This window comes from Astyanax mexicanus, chromosome 9 (assembly GCF_023375975.1).
Source record: "Astyanax mexicanus isolate ESR-SI-001 chromosome 9, AstMex3_surface, whole genome shotgun sequence".
NCBI classification, from domain to species: Eukaryota; Metazoa; Chordata; class Actinopteri; order Characiformes; family Acestrorhamphidae; genus Astyanax; species Astyanax mexicanus.
Genome location: NC_064416.1, coordinates 21,266,995 through 21,290,518, shown reverse-complemented (window position 1 = coordinate 21,290,518; position 23,524 = coordinate 21,266,995). Strand labels below are relative to the sequence as shown.

The following is a 23,524-nucleotide window of genomic DNA, read 5'->3' as shown; positions in this document are numbered from 1 at the left end:
CACATGACAGCAGCTAAACCTTGGCTTACTGTACATTCCAGCTAAGTGCCTTCTAGATCAGCTGATCTTTGTGTCTCACCACCATTAAATACTATGAAAGTACAGTGACCATTATCCAGTGTTCAGTGACCGGGAACAGGAGTCATTTAGTCACTGCTGCTTTCGATATGAAGTGTTTTCAAAACCAAGCTGGCCTTTAGAATGAAGTGTCCGCACCCTCACTGAGGCATATGCAAACAGTGTATCACGTGTCTTTGGTTTCAGTCAAGTTCTGGTGTAACTCCAGCTCTTGACTGATCCCTTTGAACAGGCTGTCTTAAAAAAAGCTATCTAGCAAGACTGTAATACAACCTTGCTTTGGGGAGAACAGATAGTTCCAAAGAGGCAAACTACAGAAGTGTACATTGTAGTGTGTAGTAAAAAGAGCAAAATGAAGCATGAGGAGACATCAGGTAGTTTTTGAAGTTTATTTGACAACTGTGCGGCAATAATTTAGAACAGCAACAGTGTAAAGCGTTAACGGAAAAAAATGTGCAACAGTTGCTCAGTTTTATCCTTTATAAAATCCATAAATCATCTACAACATGAACATTGGACATTGAGCATATTCACATACTATTTACATGACACGTGCTGCTGCTTAGGCCAAGAAGACAGCTGTGGCAAAGAAGCTAAGAACAAGGGGCCTACCAAATTACTCGATGCCAAAGTTAATGGTCATTCTTACCATTCTCCTCACTTCTGACAAACTTAAAGAAACATTACAAACTTAGAACAACAGGAAAGCTCCTTGTCACAGTCCAACATTGATCTTTTAAGGTAGTAAAATCAATGCGTCCTTCTTACATTCCTCCAGTCCAAGGTCGTCTGCATTCTTGTGTGGGCACGTGCAGAGCAACATGCACTCTGCATGTTACACAAGACGTAAAGTCCCAGTCAGCAGCTGTTACACCAGAGAGACTGCTGCGGCCACAGGTGCAGCTCTGAGTTTAGTAGCACAGGCCGCGGTGAATACACACCCGCAGATACACACTTTTCTTTTTGTTATTTAAAAAGCAATGAAGCCTTTGTTGTTGCTGTAGTAATAATAACTTGCCTGAAAAGTTGTTCTCTGCCGTGACTGCTGATTGGGACCTTAGCCAGTGTTACATCATCTCACCATTTAATGTTGTGGATGAAAGCAGTACTAAGTAAGGCAAAATACACACGTTGCTTTAATTGCTTTAGCCAGACAGCTACTGAAATCATAGGCATTTATCAACAAAGCATGACACCCGAAAGCTGACTGAAAGAACTGAAGTACTGAAACGTGTAGCTATTATATATACTGTCATTTGTACATTTATTCAAGATACATTGAGTCTGAGAATTGCCAGTCAGTCAGGATTTTGTTAAGAAAATACTTATTACAGTTGGAATACAAAGGGCAATGGATTAGAAACAGGTGCATGTGAGGAGTGTGTTGAAGGAACAGAAAAGGCATGAACAAGTGCACTTTACCTTGCGGATTAAAGTTTTACTTTTTAATCAGAATATTTACAAACTTTCAGATCTACCAAAACACACATTACATTCAATATCAAAGTTCCATAAGGTGCTAACATATTTTTGTTGGTTGTTTTTGCTGGGGACCGCCCTTCACAGGGGCCATAAAAACCGTTTCTCCAAGGAGACACACAGTAAGTCCCAGGCTCACACAGATGGTGTGGTTTAGTCCAGCTTAGCCTTATAAATTTGTCCAAAAATTGGCCTGAAGTCAACATCCTTGAATCACAGTCACCTCCAAGCCTTTAATATTCAAAGTGCCATTCCACACCTTTCTCACTTAAACTTAAGTCCGAATGGGTTACTGGAGAGTCGGGGGGAGAGAGCAGGGGGCTGTCGTAACAGTATGTCAGAGGATTGTTACGTTTTTATTTTTTTTATTTAAACAGAAACCACTCCCATCCTATCCAAGAAAGTTACTGCAGTACCCCTGCCAGAGGAGCATTTTCTCTAGGACTCTCTAGGAATGAACGGATCCTGATCTAAAATGTCTAAATGCTAAAAGTATGTTGAGGTATTTAAGTAACTATTTTCAAGCACTGAAGATTACAAAAAAATAAACAAAACAAAAAAAAACGATCCTCACCATCAATCCAGTAGTTATACCAAAAAAATTAAAAAAGTTGCTAAAGCAGGTGCTTCAGCTTGCTTGAGGTCACTATCATACGGTACATCCAAGAGGCCAATATGTTTCCAAATCCTTGATAAAAAGAGGTGCAGTTGGTTGTAGCTCACAGAGCGTTAATGGAGTATTGCACTAGACTACATTTCCTAAGCAAATAACAAAAAAAAGAACAAATCTGCGTTTTTGTTTTTCTTGCTTAAGACGCTTTAATGCCATTGATTAATAATGGCTATAATGACAGACATAGGCTTGTCAATCACTGTCGATTTCCATTCAAAATAGCTCAAGGATTGAGTGCAGAAGGCACTGAGTTGTTACAACGTCCCCCAGTCATTCTCCCCACAGTAGCTAAAGACCAACTGGACGATAAAACCCTGTTCTGCAAACACTTAAAGTAACAGTTTGGTCAAAAATCAAACCTGCACAACATTCTCCATATCCCAAATGAAGATGATCAACAAAGACATAGTTGGTGTCCATTATTGGCTTATTTAGTTTTGGGCTAAAGTAGCTAACAGGTAATGAAAGTCTGCGGTCACCCAACATTTAGTATTTGCATTTATTTTATTACTGTTCCAAAGAAGCCAACTTTGAACAACAAATTGTGTCACTAGCTGATCACCTTTGAGTTGTAAGGAAAACTTTGCTCATTTGATTTTCGCCAAACTGTTTCTTTTAAAAAGAGATACAAAATGAAAGTACAGATTTCGCCAGGAAACTCCATAGAAACATCTACAGGGCTACAGAACACTCTACGACCATTAAATTAAGGAACGGATAAATAGGCTACGCAATTTTACAAGCCAAAAAAAAAAACAAGGTGAGAACTGACAGATGGTCTATGTACCCTCATTTTCTTCACTTTGGCTCTGCTCTTCTGTATTTTCAATTTCTGAGCCGTGCTCCTCTGCTAAAGGCGAGGAGGCCTCTGCTCGGCTCTCCAGATCAGTAGCAGAAGGAGAAGGAGAAGAATCTTCATCCTTGGATGGGGTCTCGAAGCTTTTGGAGTTGAAAGCAGCTGCTGCAGTGGGCAGCCCTGGATAGAGCCAGGGGAAAGGGGTTGCCAGCGGATAAACCAGCTTCTCCATATGGCTCTTGTCCAGAAAGGGCACATATGAGGCAGCTGCTGATGGGTTGATGAAGTAAAAAGGCATGCAGAAGGGTGTCTGCTGCCCCACGCCTGCCATTCCCGCCATCAGTGAGTTCATAAAAGCCATTTCCGGTCGGCTGGCAGCGTCCGTGCCAGCAGCACCACCTGCCGACCAACTAAGCTTGGGCTTTTTGGCCGGCCGCTGCTCATCGCTCCCAAATTCTTGCTTGATTTTAAGTCCTTTTACTGCCCCAGCGTCCCCTACTCTGTCTGGCCGCCCATCACTCTTCACCTCCACCTCACCACCATAGCCACTGTCAGTGTCTGTGTCATTCTCATTCAGCTCTTGGTGCTGAGTCCTCTGGATGACTGGCACGCAATTGGCATGACCGTCTTTGGCGTGACCCTCACGCTCATGGCCTTCACCATTGGTCAGTGGGTGCTGCAGGAGCTGTGCAGACACTTTATGCAGGTGGTCCACCAGCTGGGTGCAGCGCTGCTCACGGCTTGTCCACTTCTCCACCTTGCCAAGGTACTGCACCACCTCCCGGGCACACGCCTGGAAGCCTGAATGGAAGGTGTCCAGATCAGCTTGGATGGAGGACTTCAGTGACCGGTCACCTAACAAAGAGGAGGAGAGGAGAGCTATAAGCATCAGTTTGAGATTATTTTCATTCACTATATCACACCTTTCTACTAACTTATACTAAAACTACACTATATGAACCAAGGTACTGGCACATTTGCCTATTGTTACGTCCAAAGTCTAGGGTATTAAAAAGAGTTTTTTCTTCTTTTGTAGGAGTAACCTTCTCTAATGTCCACGAAAGGCTCTCTACTTGTTCCTTAACTCCTGAACTCCACAGATTACAGTTTCACTGCTTTACAGCTCAATACTTTAGGGATTTGGGGATATCCCTCTAGCCCAGACCTCGTCACATTAGGTATGGTGTGAAGGGATTGTTGTTTATCCTATTCTTGTGGTGATACTTCTCTCTAGGGACTAGACAAGTTCTGTATGTGGGTGTGTGCAAACCTTTAGACTTACAGTGTACTTGTGAGGTGGTATTAGACTATGTTTGTGCCCCAGGTGTTTAAGTTTAAGCCAAGTAACTAATATTAAATAGCATATCATAGCATAGTATAGTACAGTAGTATAGTCAGTCAGTAGTATAGTAGAATTTAAGGTGGTATAGTAACATTTAGACTGAGATTAAGCTTAATAAATGTACAAAAAAATCCATTTAAATGAATAAAAGTCCAGCAGGACTCTACAGATAAACTCTGAAGATGTTAATTCAGCTCCTTTACCGTTTTGCAGAGCGATGATCTTCTGGTGCTGCTGCTCTGTTACCGCCGTCAGAGCGTTCAAGTGCTTCAGAGTTAACTCCAGAACCACCGCCTTCTCTAGATGACCCAGCGTCTACAGGAACATACCAAATAGAAGTTTATTAGCCATCAACTTTCATAAGAGTCTGGAAATGCAGGTTTGTGCAAAACCGACAAACTTGGGAATAGCTTACCGTCAGCTTTAGATGTTCGGGTAGTAAGTCTTTCAGCTGTCCGATACATTCATTTATCCTGTCCCTCCTCTTCTTCTCAATCAGTCTGTGGGGTAACTTGTAAGCGTCCTGTGTTTGAAAATTAAAATAAAGTGTGAAAAATGCCAGCACTTTAAACATCAACAATCAATTTTTACATGATTTTATTTAAATACTAATTAATTAATTTTAATAAATATGGATATAAATAAATTATGTATAATATTTAAATATATGCATTATTATAGCCCAGCAAATACAGAACGTTGCTATCAAGTTAAAATGTCAAAATGTGTTAATATTGACGTTGTCTCAGGAAGGTTGTCAATTAGATAACTACATACAGATACAAACTACATTCAGTCAGAACTGATTTGTGCAATATTTTAACGGCAGCCAGGAAGATAAGGATTAAAGTGATTTTGTTCTGTATGACTTAGTTTGTTTAAAAAAACTGAAAATCATGCAGTAAATATTCAAAAACATATATAAGTAAATATCGGATGCTCTAAATCATATACATTTTAGATGTATTTATTTAACTCACATTTTCTAGCAATTATATGATGGTTCGGACTTTTAAGAGTTAAGAAATGGTACCGCACGGAATCATTTTAGCAAAATGCGGACTAATTGTAACTGTCTTTTACAGTAGTCTGTTGTCATCACACGCTGTCAAAACCTTTTAGAAAATATCGGATATTGTTTTCACAACTTTCTAAGAAATTACTATGTTTCAACGTGGTGACAACGTACAAATCGCCAAGCAGACAACAGTATGGCACCAAAAGAAAAGGCAGTCAGAAAGATAACATACTGTGCTGGCTGGGAAAGATGAGTTTTATTATCTATATATAAGTGTTTAAATAAGCGATTCTCACCTTTCCTTCCTCTCTCTTCATTCCTCTTTTTGATTTACACATGTACAGAGACGAATACTCGACCCTAAAACAAAACAACAACCACACACAGCACTTAGAGAACTTATTCAACTGTAAGCAGAGAGTCAGTAAACACTGATACAAACAGCACTCACCCCAAGAAATCTGCATGATCCAGGAAAGGTCTGTCCTGCAGTCGCGCTATTCTTTCATCCATAACTTTCTCCTTCTTTCATCCACCTCTTCTCGTAGTTCAGAGGGAGATCTGTTCTCTAAGGTCGGTTTTGTATTTCCGAGAGCGGTGAAAGTGTTAAGGGAGGTGAGGGTTGTGTATGTGCAGCAGTGCAGCACTTTCAGAATGATGTCTGCACTCGCCTGAGCTCGGCTGCCACTTTGCCGAGGCGTGAAGTTTTTTTGTCGTTTGTTTCCCACCCGTTTTCTCTGTGGCTCCGCCCTGCGCTGCTGTGATTGGCTACAGGTAAAATTCACCCGCTGAATCCGCTACAGGACTCCCAGCCAATCGTAATACACGAGGGCGGGGCTTACCTGACAAACACGGCAATGTTGTGACAATGTTAAATGAGAACTTTGGAGTAAAATGGACTTTAGGTGTAGTAAAACATGATAAAAAAAGTACTTACCTTTGATGAACAGCACACCGTTCTCCCACAGCGTTCTGAGATCCAGAAATTTTAACAGTTTTTCCAAACACACTTCAGGCTGGGTGACACAGGGCATAATTTGCCCCAATCACTTTTTCCATCGTTATCCAGGCTCAAAGTAGCTCCACACCTCCTTGCTAGAATACGAAGAGCCCTGATATTTAAAACAATAAGCTTATTAGAAACCACTGTTTACATCCCATAACACTAGCTTCAGTTCCTTGCGCTGCCATCCATGTACGATAATGACAAACAGTACCTACTCTCCTAACACCTCTAACAAACTAACCACTTCTAACCTCATTTCCTTCTTCCCATCCTTCCCTCCTCTATTACACTATTTCCCTTTGGCTTTCTTTAGACCTGCCTAAAAATGGTTTTGCCTTGAACTTCTGTGTCCTCTATTGCTAAATGTACATCATTATTTGTAAGTTGCTTTGGATAAAAGTGTCTGCCAAATGTATTGTTTTGAATGGTTGAGGCTCCGAATCTACACTCACAATGCTTTAAGGTTAAAAGGTGATTCCCACAGAAAATATTATTATTATTATTATTATTATTAATAATAATACAAAATATTATTTAAATGTTTCGTTCTACACTGCAATGCCACAGTTCATTCTATATAAATATAATACAAACAAGTAGTATATATTTGTAGTATTAGAAATAGTTATCTTAAGGATGTAGCCTGTGTTTTAGGACCTGCTGGCAAAGGTGATTCCTGTATCTTTGAATGAGCCATATTTTTATTGTCTTTAGTTTCATCACAGCTTTCACACACTTAGGGGTACATGCATATGCTAGTTTTTGTGGCACAACCTGTCTTGATTTGGTAATGCTACATTTGAGTTAATGTACAGCTAGTGAAACTATAGGCCCAGAAACCAATGCAAATGTTGGGGAACTTTTCCATTTAAACTGAGAAACTTTTCCATTTAAAACTGAGAAGCAACCTGCAATGTTCCCCTAAGGTGCCTTATAATTTCATTTGCGAATAATCTTATTGAGAACGTAAACTGTACCACTTTTTCCAACAATGCACCAAGACTGTAAGAAAATAGACTATGTTGTGGCATTAGTGTGTGTTTGCTGTGTGCACGAAAAGTGGTGGAAAATGACAGCGAATATGGGTGGGTTATAAAAACAGTGACATTAGTATAAACTACTGGCCAATCAGAGTGAAGATGGGCTGGGCCTGTCTGAAATCGGGCGGTAAAAGAAGTCCAAAACCCTATCAGCGCTTCATAGAGCGTTCCGTGAGGCGAGGGAGAGCGCACGCGCGATAGCTCTGAAAGAGCCTCACGTGTAGGGCTGCACCATGCAGTCCGGTAAGCGCGCGCGTTAATGTCCGGACAAGACATTAGTGGATTTGGAGACCCGCGAAAACCTGCACGCGCTTGCAAACAACCTCCAGCGACCACTGTGCAAAAAAATTCCAAGCGTTTATGCTCGAAAACAAACAGGAGAATGTCCTGCTCCTGGATCCTCGCGCTGCGTGCTATAACACGTGCGCGGCGCTAGACGATGCGCGCGCACTGAAAAACTTTACAGCAAAAAAGTGCAGCATCACGCGCGCGGTGCGTGAACCTGTGAGGGGCAGGGTGGAGGGGCACGAGAGGGCGAAGACCACAACTCTCACATAAACACCGTCTCCAACTTCACACAATCACACAGCAGCGCTTATCTAATGAACAGAGATCAGATTTTAAAGCAGCCTCCTCCAGAAATCTCTCTCAGACTATATTCCCTCAGAGTAGACCAGTGACAACATCAGCACTCACGAAGTATGGCTATTTTGAGTTAATTTATGCAAATATATGCCCACACGTTTCATTCGTTTACATAAGAAATGTTACAAAACGTCTGCATCATTAAACTGTAAATGCAGTGTGATTATGTGTAAGAGAAGTAAAACTTCTTATGTCATGGAATTTACAACACAACAAAACAAGACAGTAACAACCTTTAATCCCACTGTTTTAAAAATATAAGAAAAGTCTTCCAAAAGAACAATTTTAAAATATTTTTGTGTCTGTGTCCTCACCACAAAATGAAACGTGCTAAATCTAAAATTTTAATTTAGCAGCAAACAAAAAATAATTAAAAAAAAGTCACACATCTTTAAGTTAATGAGAGACAAGACCACCCACATAGAACTGTTTATGCAAGATGGCAGAGTGCAGCATGAAATGTTCACACTAAAAGTGACCAGACAAATATTTAGGTTATCAGCCAGGCTCAGCAGAGTTGGGCCAGGTTAGCCAGTATTCTAACAGCCAAGCTCAGCAAAGATGGAGCCAGGATGCTACCATGGACAGCAGACAGGTTCTAAAAAGTTGGAACAGGTTAGTAACAATGTTCATAACATACTCAGTGCTTTTTTAGATTTTCAACTGAATTATTGTACTGTATTATTATTGTACTGTATTATTTTTGCTTTGTAAAACTCTACATTAAAAAGGAAAAGGAGCAAAATGCAAAATTTGGACACCCCAAAAATTTGAGCTCTTAATTATTTCTTATTAGTTAGTTAGTTGGGTTGTTAATAGTTTTACTGGGAAAGATGAAGTTATGCAAACATTAAAGCTTTATAAATAGACTTACTAATCTGCAGTCATCCTCTAAGAAGCTGCCTGGCACTTAATAAAAACTAAAATAATTTATCACCACAATTATGCAGGAGGTTTTTCTGGTAGTAATTTCTAATCTTATTAAAATGGCAGTTAACAGGAATGGTGGAGTTTGAGTCGAGGTCCAAGAAAACCTTCAAAGAGAACTGCTTTTCTGTATGTCGCAAATGCTAGAATGGTAAATTCAACTCCAAAAACATTTGCTAGAGTGCTTGTGCACTTTCTTGTTTTACTGAACATATATTGTTAGACCTATGTGAAATTTCATATTTGTTGATTCCTTTGTGCGCTTACACTTCCATCAGTGGAGTTTGGATAAGGCTACTCAGGAAAATAAACCTAATTGTTCTCCAACAGAGCTAAATGATTCAGAGAAACACTGTGGGTGTTAATCCAGCTTTGGTGATTTTATAAGATTTTGTTCCTTTGTCTTAGTCACAGTTTATAGTTTAGACACAGCTGTACTGACGGTGTTATGTTGTTATGTTGGAATTTGATATGATGGTTGTGCAGTGTGGAGCAGTGTCTCTACCATCTTGATAGTGTGTATATATTGCAGATATTGGCATGAAGAGATGTCAGAGTGCACTTCTTCACAAGGGAACTACAGTATACACTGACATGCAATACAGGTAAGACAATAAACTTTTTTTTTTTTTTTGCATGATAAAACATTTTTAGTTTTATTTTCCAAACATGTCCAAGCCTGGAGCAGATAGAATTGAACCTATTGACACCATACCAAAATGCCCGGTGTGGGCTGGAGGGGTATAAAGCCTTTGAGCTGTGGTAGAACTGTGTTCCCTGGAATGATGGCGTTTCATCCAATACTTTTGAGTTGGATGAGTTGGGGATTTGGGGATGAGGTAGGGTGGTGATTATTCAACATAATGCACTTAAAGTCTTACAGCAATGCTCAAAAATCTAGTAGAAACCTTTCCTTGGACAGTTATTTTAATAACTACTGTAGTACAATAAAACAATTTTAATACACAAGATTTTGGAAGAAACAATGAATGAGCAGATGTTCTAAAACCTTAGTTTTACTAAATATTTTTACCATGCACAGGGTATATACTAAACTGGGTGAGTACATTAGAATAATATTTATCAGGGATTAGCTGTAACGCTCTCACATGCCTGCAGGTCACATTACTTCTCCATGGAAATCATGTGACAGTTCCAACATCATTATAAAGAGATCGCGCAGCATGTGTGTGGCAGCACTTGGCCCAAGTCATGCATTCACCCACATGTTTGACAGTGCAGTGGGACGTCACTGGCAGCCCTCATCCCTGCTCTCTGCACCTTTTCCTGGTTCTGGGCTGAGAACTCTTTCCCAGCACTGTTAGTTAGTGTCTACAGCAGTTGTTCTGGTCGTGTGTTGGAGTCCCCCTTTCTTAGTCTTCCCTCCACTCTCGCTCCCTCCCTCCGTTTCCTCTCCTCTGCTGCGTTCTGCTCTATATGTAGCTCTCAGGCAGCTTCGCTCCAAATGTTTTCCATATTAGTTCAGAGCCCTCTCTGGTTCCAAATAGAAGGGCTTTGCTCAGAGAGGAGCCCACTAGCTGGGCAGGGAGGGGAGGAGAGGGGGAACATAGGGAAGGGCAGGGCAAAGCAGGGGGGCTGGCAGGCAGCACTGTGGAAGGGCAGTCAGGCGAAAGAGAGCAGAAGAAAACACTAGAAGAAGAGGAAGGAGTGGAGCAGGCAAGGCTGAGAAAAGCTCCCAGTTTAGAGGAAGAGTAAGCCGGGAGGAGGAGGTCATCAGGAGGAAGCATGGGGTCACAGAAGAGTCCAGGGGGGTCCGGTGGAGGTGAGAAGCCAGACAGGCCGGAAGATGCACACAAATGCTGCGGCTGCCGCTTCCCATTGCTCGTCGCCCTGCTGCAGCTGCTGCTGGGCATCTCCACAGCCACCGTGGCCTTCCTCATGGCCACCATCAGCCCCTCTCTGCTGGCCAGGGAGACGCCTCACTGGGCCGGCATCATCGTAAGCATCTCAGTCTCCTCCTCTTCCTCTCGCTCACCACCTTCCTCTTCCTCAGCTCCCAGCATGCCATGCCTACCCACACTGCCTGGGCCGAGCATGAGGCCAGCACATCAGCCCTCATCACCCTAACAAACCAGTAGACACACTACCATGCAGACACTGCAGCTGTAATGGAGCCTCATATAATGTTACACTGTCTCTGTGTGCATGTGTTTACATGGTTGAGTGGGTCTGTACATTTCACTGGAGCAGGGCAACTTCAATATTACAATAATACACAAACACAAGTACAGCTACAAGTTTGGGAGCTATTTTGGACAAATTGGACACATTGGTAACTAGGGAACTAACTTTGGTTTTAGCCCTATAGAAATAAATGTGACTGTTTTGCCATACTCTCTTATAAAAATAAAGCTCCAAAAATAGATCATTGGGGGTGCCATAGAACAAGAAGTCCCTACACAGAGTAGAGATAGAACAAAAAAAATGTGGACTGTGTACAAAGCTCTGAGGACAGGCTTAAGAAACATTGGCCTAAAAAACCTTTCATTGGATGGTTCTTTAAAAACACTTAACGGATTGGCCCTTTAGTATTACTCTGTAGTAATTGCTACAAAGAACCCTTTTGGTAGGAGAGTCGTTATATTAAATACTTTAAATAATTTATATATAAAGTATTTTTGTCAATAAAAATGTACAGTTATTGCTATTGTAGAGCATCCATATACAGATTACTGCTCTGTAATGGCCTGAACAGATCCTGGCCCAATTATTTTGTTAAAACAATGTCACACCAGTGAAGTCAGAATGATTTCCTGTTGCCCAAGGAAAGATCTAGAGTATCTAGATAACAGCTTCAGTACAAAAGCTTTTTGTTTTGAAAAGATAAATAAATAAATAAACTGAACTCAAACAACCTCTGAAAGTAGAAGGTGACTATTAGTGTCTGTCTGATGTTATAGCTGAATTATATTTCTTTATGAACTATGTCCAATGGTTCTTCTGAAAATTGGGTTAAAATCTCTTTCCACAAGCTGTTAGAAAACATTGCTGTGAGGATTCGATTATATGTTTAAGAGATATATCACAATATTTTTTGTAAAATTTTAGTTATTTAAATGTAAACATTGGTGGCAATTGTTCCATCCCACTGTAATTATTGCATAAAAAGTAAACTTTAATTTACTCAGATTTAATTAATATGATTTTCATACTATGAGAACACAAAGTCATATTACCAAGATCCTGCCAATAAACAGCTGAACTCTAGTCTCTGCTTGGCATTGGACATAATTACTATAACATCCTGCTGTTAAAAGCTCTGTGTGCACAACCGAACACAGTTCAAGATCGACAATGTATGCTTTTTAAAGGAATAATTCTTGGCCTAAAAATAACATAAACAGGTTTGAGATCAGAAGGTTGTTGGTTCAATACCCTTAGTAGGAATGTATTATATGGCCTGAAGGAACAGTCATTTCTCCTCCCTCAGCATCCATTCCACCTAAGCCCAACTGCACCTTGGGTGCACATCCTTACTGCCCCACATCACTAGTGTGTATGTTTACTGCCATGGATGGGTTCTCAACTCTTCTCAACTGTGCAGTGTCTATAAAGTTTTGAATTCAGTTTAAACTCACAATGTCACTTGAAACCTGACCTGGATTTAATTCAGAAATTGTATGTTTATTATTTTGATATTGGAGTGATTTTGTAACATTACAGCTATATTGCACCATATTACTGTATTATATTGCCTATTCTTATCTCAGACCAAGATCATAGTTCATAGTTAATGCAGATAGAGGCTGAATGCCACAGACTTTCTTAAAGTGACAGTTCCAGTGTCAACAGCTACCACATGATTAATAAAGGATTCAGATTGAGGTTTGGGCGTGTGGGATAGAATGGTGTGCACATAATTTGCAATAGAACAGAATGGTCCTATCTATGTCTATGTTCTAAACTGCATGGTATTGATTATTACACACATTAATGGACAGATTTAACAGGTTTCACAGGCCTGAATGAAGGCTTTGTAAGTGGTCATGCAAAGTTGCTTGTTTACGCTCTCAAAGGTTTTTTTTTTTTTAAGAAAGTGCTTGTATCCTCCCTCTCTATGCTCATGCCTCCACATCATCAGAGTGTCTCTGGACATTGCGATATATCCCGAGTTCAGGCCTCACGAGACCACCACTGCTGGAGAAAAACACTGAGGTCACCAAGATTTCTCCGCTTAAGAACCTGGAAAAAACAATCAAATTAGATACTGCACGTTAGTCACAAGACTCCAATAGCACTGAGAAAGAGAGCGTTATCTTAGAAAGGGGGGAAAAAAACTATTTAATTTGGCAAAGGCAGTGAGTATACTATCAGATGACAACTCAGTGCTGAGTTGCACAATACTGATTACAACAACCAGGGGCAGGCCGGCAGCAGCGGAGAAATGAAGAGACCGTCTAACAGGCCTGAAAATGAGATTAGGCCAATCCAGTAGGATGGTATGTGTTTATAACATGGGATACAATGGCAACACTGAAAAGTGTCTGACCGTGGGATGCAGAAGGTCATTAAGTTTGTACAGAAAATCCAAAATCTTAGAAGTGGGTTAATTTGCAGATGTAATTTGTTTTTAAATTATTGTATTAAATTTGGAGGGCTCAGTAACACAGGCTGTTTTAATGTGTTTCTCTATGTGCTGTGTTGCAGCTCTGTGTGGTGTCTATAGTGGGATTTGTCCTTTACTGTATCGCCTACCTGCCTGATGAGAGAACCTCCATGCAGTTCATTATAAAGGTGAGAAAACGAGGGAATTCCAAAAAAATGTGCTATGAAAACTTAAAGAGCTGCTCTAACTAGGAGGATATGCATGTGGAATATCTTGTATTGAATGTGGATGTGATATTTACCAGAGCTGCAGTGTATAGATTGGAGAAAGAAACATTCACACATTTATCTTCAGTCCCATTTATCTTTACTTGTAAATACTTAATATTGTACAATTTTAGCGATATTAAGAAAAAAAACTTTGGATTTTTGTTTTTAATGCAGGACTGAAAATCATATCAAGCATAAACATAAAAAAAACTTTAAACTAGTAAAGAACTTTTACATTGCCTTTTTTAAAGTCTCTCCAGGACACATGTGACAACTGAAACCCCTTTCACTACAACTGAAATACCAGTAATAATTTCTGTGCAACAAGATAGTGTGATTTCACTTTGACTAACCAGAGACTCGTTTAACCAGCAACACTAAATGCATGTGGCAAAACACATATAAGCATACAATCAAGATACTTATTACATGAAGTGACCAAGTGTAAACTGTGTCTAACAAGACTAGGATACTGCGTTTCAATTTGGACATAAATTGATTCCTCTTTGCATCCCATCAGGCATAATTTGTGGATGCTTTAAAGGTCACTGTGAAGTAGTATCTAATTAAAATAAAAAAAGGCTACAAAAGCAAGTCATTAAAAAGCAAGCAACAGTACAGCCAGTTTTCCATTGTGCTCATGGCAAGTTCATGCTAGACCTGATGGTGGATGCCAGATGTTTGGGACATGTTATTTAGTGAATTTTAACATTCCTTAAACCAGTGTCCCATGAATACATCATACAAGACTTTAACACTCACAGTAGTATTGATTGTGACCGGGGCATCTGGATAGAATTGTTCTTGTTACAGGAAAGAAACCACATCACAAGAAATCACATCCACATTCAATTCAAGACCCCACATGCACAACACACAGCTCAGTTCAGCCTTCTTTAGCTTCCAAAGAAGATGGCAAAAGTCATGGCACACAGTACTGTTTCCTATTCTTTGAAAAGTAGCATGTCACTGTAGAATCAAAACAGAAACAAACACACAAGCACATGACTGGAACACTAGACCAACAGAGGTGAAAGGCAAACAGGAACCGTGACAGATGATCATCTTGTTGTGATAACATGTTCGAAAGGCAGCTAGAAAAGACACAATTGATTTCAAAAGTACAAAAGATACATTTCAGGCTTTAAGACTTTGGACTTCAAATCGCATTCCCACAGCAGCATCATTCCTGAATTTGAACTCTTCTGTTTTGTTATTTAACTACTTTTTCTATTAAACCTCCTTCCACACTGCAGTTCCTCTACTTCCTCCTGTGTTCGGTGGGACTGGTCATCTCCATCCTGGTCATCGCCTTCCAAGGCCACCACTACTCCCTCACCAACGGCTTTGTGTGCAGGGAGGTAGCGGAGGACTGCATATGCACACTGGAGCCTGAAGACCCCATTGCTCGCACCTTTACCTACGCCCAGGTGAGCGACTGCTCTGCCGTCACGAGCACGCTCATGCTCTACTACCTGCTGCAGATGGTGCTCAACTTAGCCCAGGCCATTGTCTGCTTGCTGGGGGCCTTCATTATGTGGAAGCACCGCTACCAGGTCTTCTTTGTAGGCCTGCAGATGGGCTCCCCCACCAGCCAGCACTGGCAGAAGGTTTAAGGGCAGGACTGAGGGCCAGAAACTCTTCAGAAACTTGGAGAAGGAATCTGAAGCAGAAGAAGAAAGCTCTCCTGGGGGAGGGAAATGTGTGGAGTGTTGGAGGGTGTGTTGTGCGAGTTGAGGGAAAGGTCAGGATCTGCCCTTTCTGAACAATATGTATGTGTGTGTGTGTGTGAGGGTTTGCACCAAGAGTGTACTGTAAACGTGCTAATGGGGGCAGCGGGTGTGGAAGGAGGGGTGGGTGCGGTGGTTATACTACAGGCATTTAGCTTGGAGTAGTATTGGCACAATGCTGGCGCATATAATATGGTCCCATATTTAGAGCTGTTGTATTTTTCTACATTGGCATCTGGACATTTCCACTAATGTAAATGTATACTTGCCTTTGCCGGTGCCAAGGAGGCTATTTTTATCTATCAAACTGAATATGGGATGCAATAAGAGAGCATTCATTCTCACAGAGTAAGAGTGTTATGCAAAGGTCTGCTCACCCCTGACCTATTTTGTTCATTTCTGAAGTAAAAAGAACTAGGTTTAAACGTAAATGTATTTTTTTGTTATTGTTATTGTTATGTTAATAATACTTTGACACCAGCAGATCCTTGTCTGTAATACAAGGGGTTTGCCTTGCCTTTCTTGCCAGCATATGATTAGTTAGTTATATTTCTTTGTCTTGCAGTTCTTGCATTGACTTCCACAGTTCCCCTTAACTGCCATTCCTTTCTGGGAAATGAGAAATGGAAGTGCTTTAATATATATTTTAATCTGTGTTTGAGTCATAGTTTCATTTTCAGAGCCTTCTTGTTGTTGGAAATTAGCATCAGTTTACGATTTCTGACGTATCTAATCAGTCCTAACATGCCATAATTGGTTAATTACATCCTGCTACATTACTGGAAGGGACATTTGCACAACAACTTATTTTTAAGCAATGATACATGACAGGAAGTGCTACAATGCAAGATACTGGCACTGGTATACTACAGTTGCCACTGACCAACCAGTGCCAGTGATAATGTTGTAGCATGAACCTCAAGTGTAGGATATTATAGTAAGTATACCACCCATTGTCACTGTTAATTGTGTAGATTATTGTAGATTTTAAGGTAAAAAATTATATATTTATCACTTCTGAGATGTAAAATTATTTGTAGGATTAGTGTCATTCTATCAGGTATACCTCTGCATCAGTCCCCAACATCATCAGACTCCATCATTCAGTCACAAAAGTTGAGTAATAATACATAATTTCCCAACTATCAGGGTTTAAAGCAACTGCCAAAACATTAGATGTTACAGGTTATATTAACTCCATGGCTCACACACTGCCAACACTGTAATTTAATAAGACCTTACTTGTATGTGAAGCTGATCTTTGTTTCATATTTGCCCACTCTCTAATAAATGTATTTGTTGTACCTTAAATGGTGCAGCAGATCATGCTCTCTCTGATTGGCTGATTGGCCTTGTCTCAAACCACACACTACAGTACAGTACCTACCAACTGTACCTATCTATCTACCTACCGAGCAAAAGTACTGCTCTGCTCCGTCTGTGTTTAGTGTACTTATGTATGATGCTGTGTGAATAACAGTGTGAAATCTCCAGCTTTTAGCTTTAGTTTTAGTTATCAATTGATGTTTTCTGATACAACTGGACTATTGCTGCTTTGTTATGGCTGGTGTTTTGTTTAGTCTTGTAAGAACTGGTGTCATGGCAAGGTTATGTGTGTATGGGCAGCGTAATACTTTAGGAGCTTCAATCAGAGTGCCATTATTGTGCAATATTGGCATTCCTAGAATGCCTTTCAGACAATCACCTTGTTAGATAGGAACTAACTCATTTCTATAATCTATATTCTTTTAATTCCTTAGGTTCACAAAAAAACATATATTTTTTCAAATGTTCAGGAATTGAAAAAAAAAATAACTTCAGGAATGAACAAAATATGTCTTATTGGGGTGCCTTTTTCATACAATTGTATGTATTTTCTGTACTGTGTAACTGTGTCACTGTTTGCATTGGAATTTTCTCAGACTGACAGCCTTAACAGTTAGCATGGTCGTATGACAAATCTCCAGTGTTAACTTCTCAGCAAAAAGCGTTGCAAACTATTTTATACCTGGCATTTTAATCTGTTTATTTTTTCTTAAGTGATATTAAATAATACTGTGTCTTGACTATCTATGACTAAGTCTTCTTGTTACTATGCGAAATGCTGACAGAAACATAAAAGGGATAAAAGAGCATTTTATCACTTATTTACCAAATTAAACTATCGTTTATATTGTTTTATATCTTTGTGTGGTTTTGCCTTGCCTTTGCAGTGAGTTTTGGTCAATACAATACTGTTACACTAAAACTTGTCAGACTGATTTGCATAGTGTGTGCATGTGTCGCATGATGTGTGATACGTTCACGTTGCATCACATTCGTTTGTGCAGGACAGAGGTCAGACATCAGACACTGAACGTCTTCAGTTGTGTAACAGTTTAGTTAAAAGCCGAAGACATTCAAATCGTTGGCTGAGGCTGGCTTTAGGAAGTGTATTCATGCTATATCTAAAGACAATTTTATATATATAATTATAGTATCACATTACCAGCAGAAATAGCACTGCTCAAACACACACACACAGGCAGGCAGCAGTCAGGGACGTGAGGTATGTCCAGTAAAAGTACTGGCCAGGCCTGTGGTCAGGAGCCTTGACTCATACAGGCGGTAAACAGCAGCCGCCACTGTCAGTGTGCAGAGGGGTGGGGGGACTGAGGGGGAACTGAGACAGACGGCAGAGCGATGCGGGAACACTGACTGACAGACTGATACAATAACTTACTCCATGAAGAGCATAAAAAACCCACTAAGAGACAGTTTCATGCACAGAGATTAAGACTAGTGGTAGATTTTCAAAAGAAAATCTCCATTTAAAATGGTGTGTAGAATAAGGCCCAATCCCTTTTCACCCTTTGGGCCTACCACTTGTCCCTACCCCTCTGTTTGCACGCCTAGGGGTAGTGGGAAAGGTTAGGGGTAAACAGAAATCTTTCAGAGGCACCCTCAAAACTGAGGGATATAAGAATCACTGACAAAATGGCGGCACAAGCGACTGAAAAAAACACAAATGTTAGTATTTTTCTTTAAATGTGACACTAGAAGTTTGTCTCAGTAGCTAGCTAGCTAACTTTCCAGTTCCACCTACAATGGTGCAACAACAGAGGCTGCAGCACTTGAGGAGGAATATGGAAACATAATATAAAACAAAAGCTAATAATAGTTTATTTCAGCTCTCGATCACAAAAGAATTAAGGAATGGACAATAATTATTAATTGCTGCACCAATAAATACAATCTCTAAAGTTAACTAGTTAAGCAGCAGCTAGGTTGCTGAACTTTACTGCTCCACTGCTTTATATTTGTAACTCTGTTCCAAGCGTAAGGGTTACTCTTAAAAAAAGGGGTAGAGGTACAAAAGAGAAATGGGATTGGGCCTAAAACCAGGCTTAATCCCTGTCTGGGAAAGTGCCCCAAAGATTTTTTTTTATCTAAATAAAGAAAAAAGCATGATAGGTAAACAGATAAAAGTGTATATGGAGTGCCAGTGTCACTGTCAGTACCACATAGAAGATGATCTTAATAAAACATAAAAAAAAAAAAAATCTGCAGACTTATGTTTTAGAAGCTCTTAAATGGCTATAACACTCTTTGGAAAGGAAACTTGGCTTGGAAAAAAGACCCCCCTTCACCACCCACTTTCATTTTTCAGTGACTCATCTCTCCTTCCAGCTTTTTTTTTCTAATAAAAGACATTTACGTAAGTCTTTCCCCTCACCATGAAGATGCTTGTCTCCAAAAATAGCCATCTCTGGCTTTCTCAGACAGTTCACTAAAGACAGGCCAGTATGTGTGTAGATGAGTAGATGAGTGTAAGAACAGTGCCATAAGTGCAGTTAGGCAACAAGCATCTCAGAATTGACTCAATATCAGCAGAAAATATTTGATCAGGTATCAGATGCTAAACCTAATTGAATACTGTAATAAAACTGCACACACTCTCACACTGTGGCTACATCCAGAACACCTGAAAGTCACTCTCTTCTTTATGACACCATCTTGTTGTCAATTTGCTGTTTAAATACCAGAGAAGGAAGTGTTGTTTCTTTCAGTGGATGATGCATAATTGCTACCAAGACAACCCAAGATCTTTTTATAAGTTTTAGAGTGTTCATGTTTTATGTGTTTTTATATGATGTAAGGTAAGGTAAAAAGGTTCTTAGCCGTGGTATATTTTGTGTTAGCCTAGCACCTGTCTAGCACATATTACCCAGCTATGGTAAGCAACCTTTCTGAAGCTTAGTGATTATCTCTTACCTGTTAAGCAGAAAAATAATCAACTGTCACGATTCCATGGCTGCAGCACACTGTTTGCATCACACCAGAGTTAAGTGCATTCCAGTTAAACATTCGGATATTATCTATGATTGTTAGAACTGCTAGCGATAACAGCACATTATGCATACGTTTTTTTGTGTATTCAAACTTAATGGAAACATGCCCACAAATGGAAGCTGGACAGTATTATGTGTATAACCTATTTAATTAGACAGTGCTGATAAACTGTATAACACTACTGCATTTACTTCTGTTATTGCTGCAGTGCAGCCATCTTTGATTCTGAAGTGGAGGAATTTGGTGAAAATCAAAACTGTAGAAGCTTTTCAGTTAAAATTTCCTACTCTGCACTAGGAAATTCTGACTTCCGATCTCAAATGGAAAGCAGCATTATCCTAGCAAACATACTCGCTAGCTTGCTTAGGTTTTTATGTCACCACGTACACATTTTTGAGCTCCTCTTCTTTGAACAATGATAGCAATCTTGTGGTGATGTGTCTAAAAGACACCCTATTCTCCCAAAGTGGATGTTGGGTTTTACTGTGTCACAGCCACGACTAGGCCTAGCAGGACTTTTGTAAGTGGGATGGGTGTATTGTATGTATGTAATGTTTTGAGGTTTAGGATGTGGCTCATTTTACAGCTCTGCTTCTGCATCATAGTATCAGATTGTCTTTTCAATAAACAAACAGCAGTTTTTGGTTTGAGACAGAGCTTAAAATGGGCTGGTACTTACTGGTTTGCAGTACCCCATTTCTGCATTTTACTCTTTGGCATGCTGGGATTCTCCAAGCTGCTGGAAAGTAAAAATATCATCAGATTAAATGTGTTTGATTAAGTCTTTGCCTTTCTTTTTGCCACCAACAACAGAGAAGAGTCAAACTCAGAAGCATATCCAATCAGAATCTTCAATTTATGGAGGGTCAGGACTTACTTCTATCAACAGTGAAACTAGCATGAATGAGTAAACATTTTTAATTTGTTCCCATAGTGTCAATATTACGTGTGACCGCAGGAGTGAGTGGCTGACAGATGTAGCTTTGACACAAAAGGCAGTGTGATTGGTCTGTTCTTGTGCTTAGACTTAAAAGTATGCTCCGTAGGTAGGATTTACCTCCTGATTGGTCTTTCTTTGGGCTAAGAAGGCCAATCAGTGAGCTTTGTGGGTGGAATTTACATGGGATCTCTCTCTTTCAAGTGACTTCTCACCCAAATAATAAATATAATTTAAAATAATTAACTAAATGCTAGTATAGTTAAGATATTCATACCCTGCAGGCACGTAACAGTATTAGACGTTATCCTTGCATGAAATATTTGTCATCTGATGTCATAACCAACCTGAAATTAACATCTATTGATGTTGGTGGCCAGCTGGGTAGGAGGAGCATGAGCTGAACTCTTGGTGGATGCTTGATCAAGCAGGATCTCTCAGATGGATAAACCTAAAGCCAGAAATGCCAAATAAGAATGTTCTTTTTCACTCTTCTGATTAGTCAGGAGCTTTAGCTTGAAACTGGACTTAAGTGGCGAAATCCCACCTCTGGCCCATTCCTAGACAGAGGAGCATCCAGTTCAATCCTGGTACAGATGCCTTCCCTCTCAGGATTGATCAGCAGGCCTTCACTGCTTTCTGCAGCGGTTGATTAGATTAGGCAGGAACGCTGAGTCAAATAAAAAAGTGGCTCATGTTTTCCACAGTGTTTTTGGGGAAGAGGGCCGCAGGGGTGTTCTGCCACCGCTCAGAAACACACTCATGTGACGGCCCTGATCTGCTGGGCATCCTTCCAGCATGACACAAGACGTCACATGCAGGCTCATCACATGCGGGTGTATTTAGAGTGTGCTGCCTGTTTTTCACTGTTCTGAGGTTTTTCTTTCTACACTCCTGATGTGACCCAGAACACCTGCTTGATTGAGGCAAGATCTTATTTGACCTGACAATTCTTAAACATAAGGTTTGATGTTTTTTTTTAGGTAAGAGACAGGACTGCCAATCAGAAATTAGCATAACAGATTAGATTCTTTAAATAACTGTTTGTGGTAGTTTCCTAGTTTCCCGGACAAGGATTAAGCCTTAGACTTGAACTATAACAATTTTTGAATGGAATTTTTCTATTGAAAGGGAAACATTGTTTACGACTAGAATTAATCCCTGCCCAGGAAACTACCCCGTAGTGTTGTAGGCCTACAAAAGTAAAACAGTGACAATTAATACAGAGATATTTAATTCAGAAGAAGGCCTGGATTCAGTTCCCAGCTGACTGGGGTGTTTCTGTGTGGAGTTTAAAAGTTCTCCCTGTTTCCTTTGGGTGCTGCTGTTTATTCCTGCAGTCTGAAGATGTGCTGCTCAGATGAATTAGAGGTGTTGACAGTGAATGAATGAATTCCATCCAGTTAAAGCAACATTATGTGAGAATGGGTATTTCTCACATATGAGAAAGTGTAATTTGCACTTTGAGTCACTCCAAAAGCACACTTGTTCACATCCATTTCTGGACAAGCTGGGAAGTACAGAACTGTCACTGAAAGTGAAAGAAGAATGGCTTGGGAATGTCCACACCTTTATAAGTTGTAAAGTGTTTTGTGAAATAACATCACCTCAGCTCTGTAAAAAAAATAAAAGACCACTTAAAAAAAATTAGGAGTTTTCAAATTGAAAACCTCTGGAATATAATAAAGAGGAAGACAGATGATCACAAGCCATCAAACCAAGCTGAACTGCATAAAGTTATCCAAAAGCAGTGTGTAAGACTGGTGGAGGAGAACATGCCAAAATGCATAAAAAAATGTGATTAAAAACCAGGGTTATTCCACCACATACTGATTTCTGAAAACTTGAATATGAACTTGTTTTCTTTGCATTATTTGAGGTCTGAAAGCTCTGCATCTTTTTTGTTATTTCAGCCATTTTTCATTTTCTGCAAATAAATGCTCTAAATGACAATGTTTTAATTTGGAATTTGAAAGATTTCGTTTATAGAATAAACAACAATTTTCATTTTACTCAAACGTATACCTATAAATAGCAAAATCAGATAAAGTGATTTAGAAATTGAAGTGGTCTCTTAATTTTATCCAGAACGGTATATATCCCACAGATGAGTAGAGCATTGTTTAGTTTCCAAAATTTCACATAGACTGAGACCTCAGTTAGAATCAGAAGAACAAGTCCAGAATTCTCTAGTTGTGATTCCAGTACAGCACTTCCCACTTCCTAAAATGATCATTATGAGTATATAAATATTGATTATGCAGCCGTACTGTGTTGAAAAGGGGGACAGGCTGCATCATTTCCTGTTAATTCTACACTGCAAGTGTTGAGATGTAGGTAAGAATTGTACATGGCAGTCTGAGAGCTTCCTGACCCTCTTCACGTAGTCTGATGTCATTCTGCTAACAGAGGGAAAGTCTGCAGTCTGCTGGCACGTGTGTATGTGTGTGTGTCTGTTTGTGTCCGGTCAGTTGCCACCCTGCTGTCTTCTCCTCCCAGATGGAGGCTTCTAGAAATGCCGGACTTTCTCCTGCTTAAATGACAGCTGTTGGTGCTACGAGCTCAGTCAGGGGCTAAATTTAACCGGTGTCACAGAGACGGCACAAGCAGCCACGGGCCTCACGTACCAATCTGCCATTCCTGGAAGCGGGCCAAGTCTCTGCCCACACACATACAGTATATTAC

At 40.1% G+C, this 23,524-nt stretch overlaps 2 protein-coding genes across 2 annotated transcripts; one reads left to right on the top strand and one right to left on the bottom strand.

Annotated features, from left to right (window-relative positions):
• Positions 1-453: 453 nt before the first annotated feature.
• On the bottom strand, positions 454-6,062 carry bhlhe41 (basic helix-loop-helix family, member e41). The gene is made up of 5 exons (XM_007250572.4): positions 5,838-6,062; positions 5,683-5,746; positions 4,784-4,891; positions 4,572-4,683; positions 454-3,881 (listed from the first exon to the last, which is right to left on the bottom strand). The coding sequence occupies exons 1-5, from the start codon at positions 5,897-5,899 to the stop codon at positions 3,010-3,012; spliced, it is 1,218 nt and encodes a 405-aa protein (XP_007250634.2). The 5' UTR covers positions 5,900-6,062; the 3' UTR covers positions 454-3,009.
• Positions 6,063-10,468: 4,406 nt separating this feature from the next.
• Positions 10,469-17,751, top strand: sspn (sarcospan (Kras oncogene-associated gene)). Its single transcript, XM_007250568.4, has 3 exons — positions 10,469-10,963; positions 13,673-13,759; positions 15,097-17,751. Exons 1-3 carry the CDS (start codon positions 10,751-10,753, stop codon positions 15,454-15,456), a joined length of 660 nt encoding a protein of 219 aa, XP_007250630.1. The 5' UTR covers positions 10,469-10,750; the 3' UTR covers positions 15,457-17,751.
• The last annotated feature ends 5,773 nt before the right edge of the window (positions 17,752-23,524 follow it).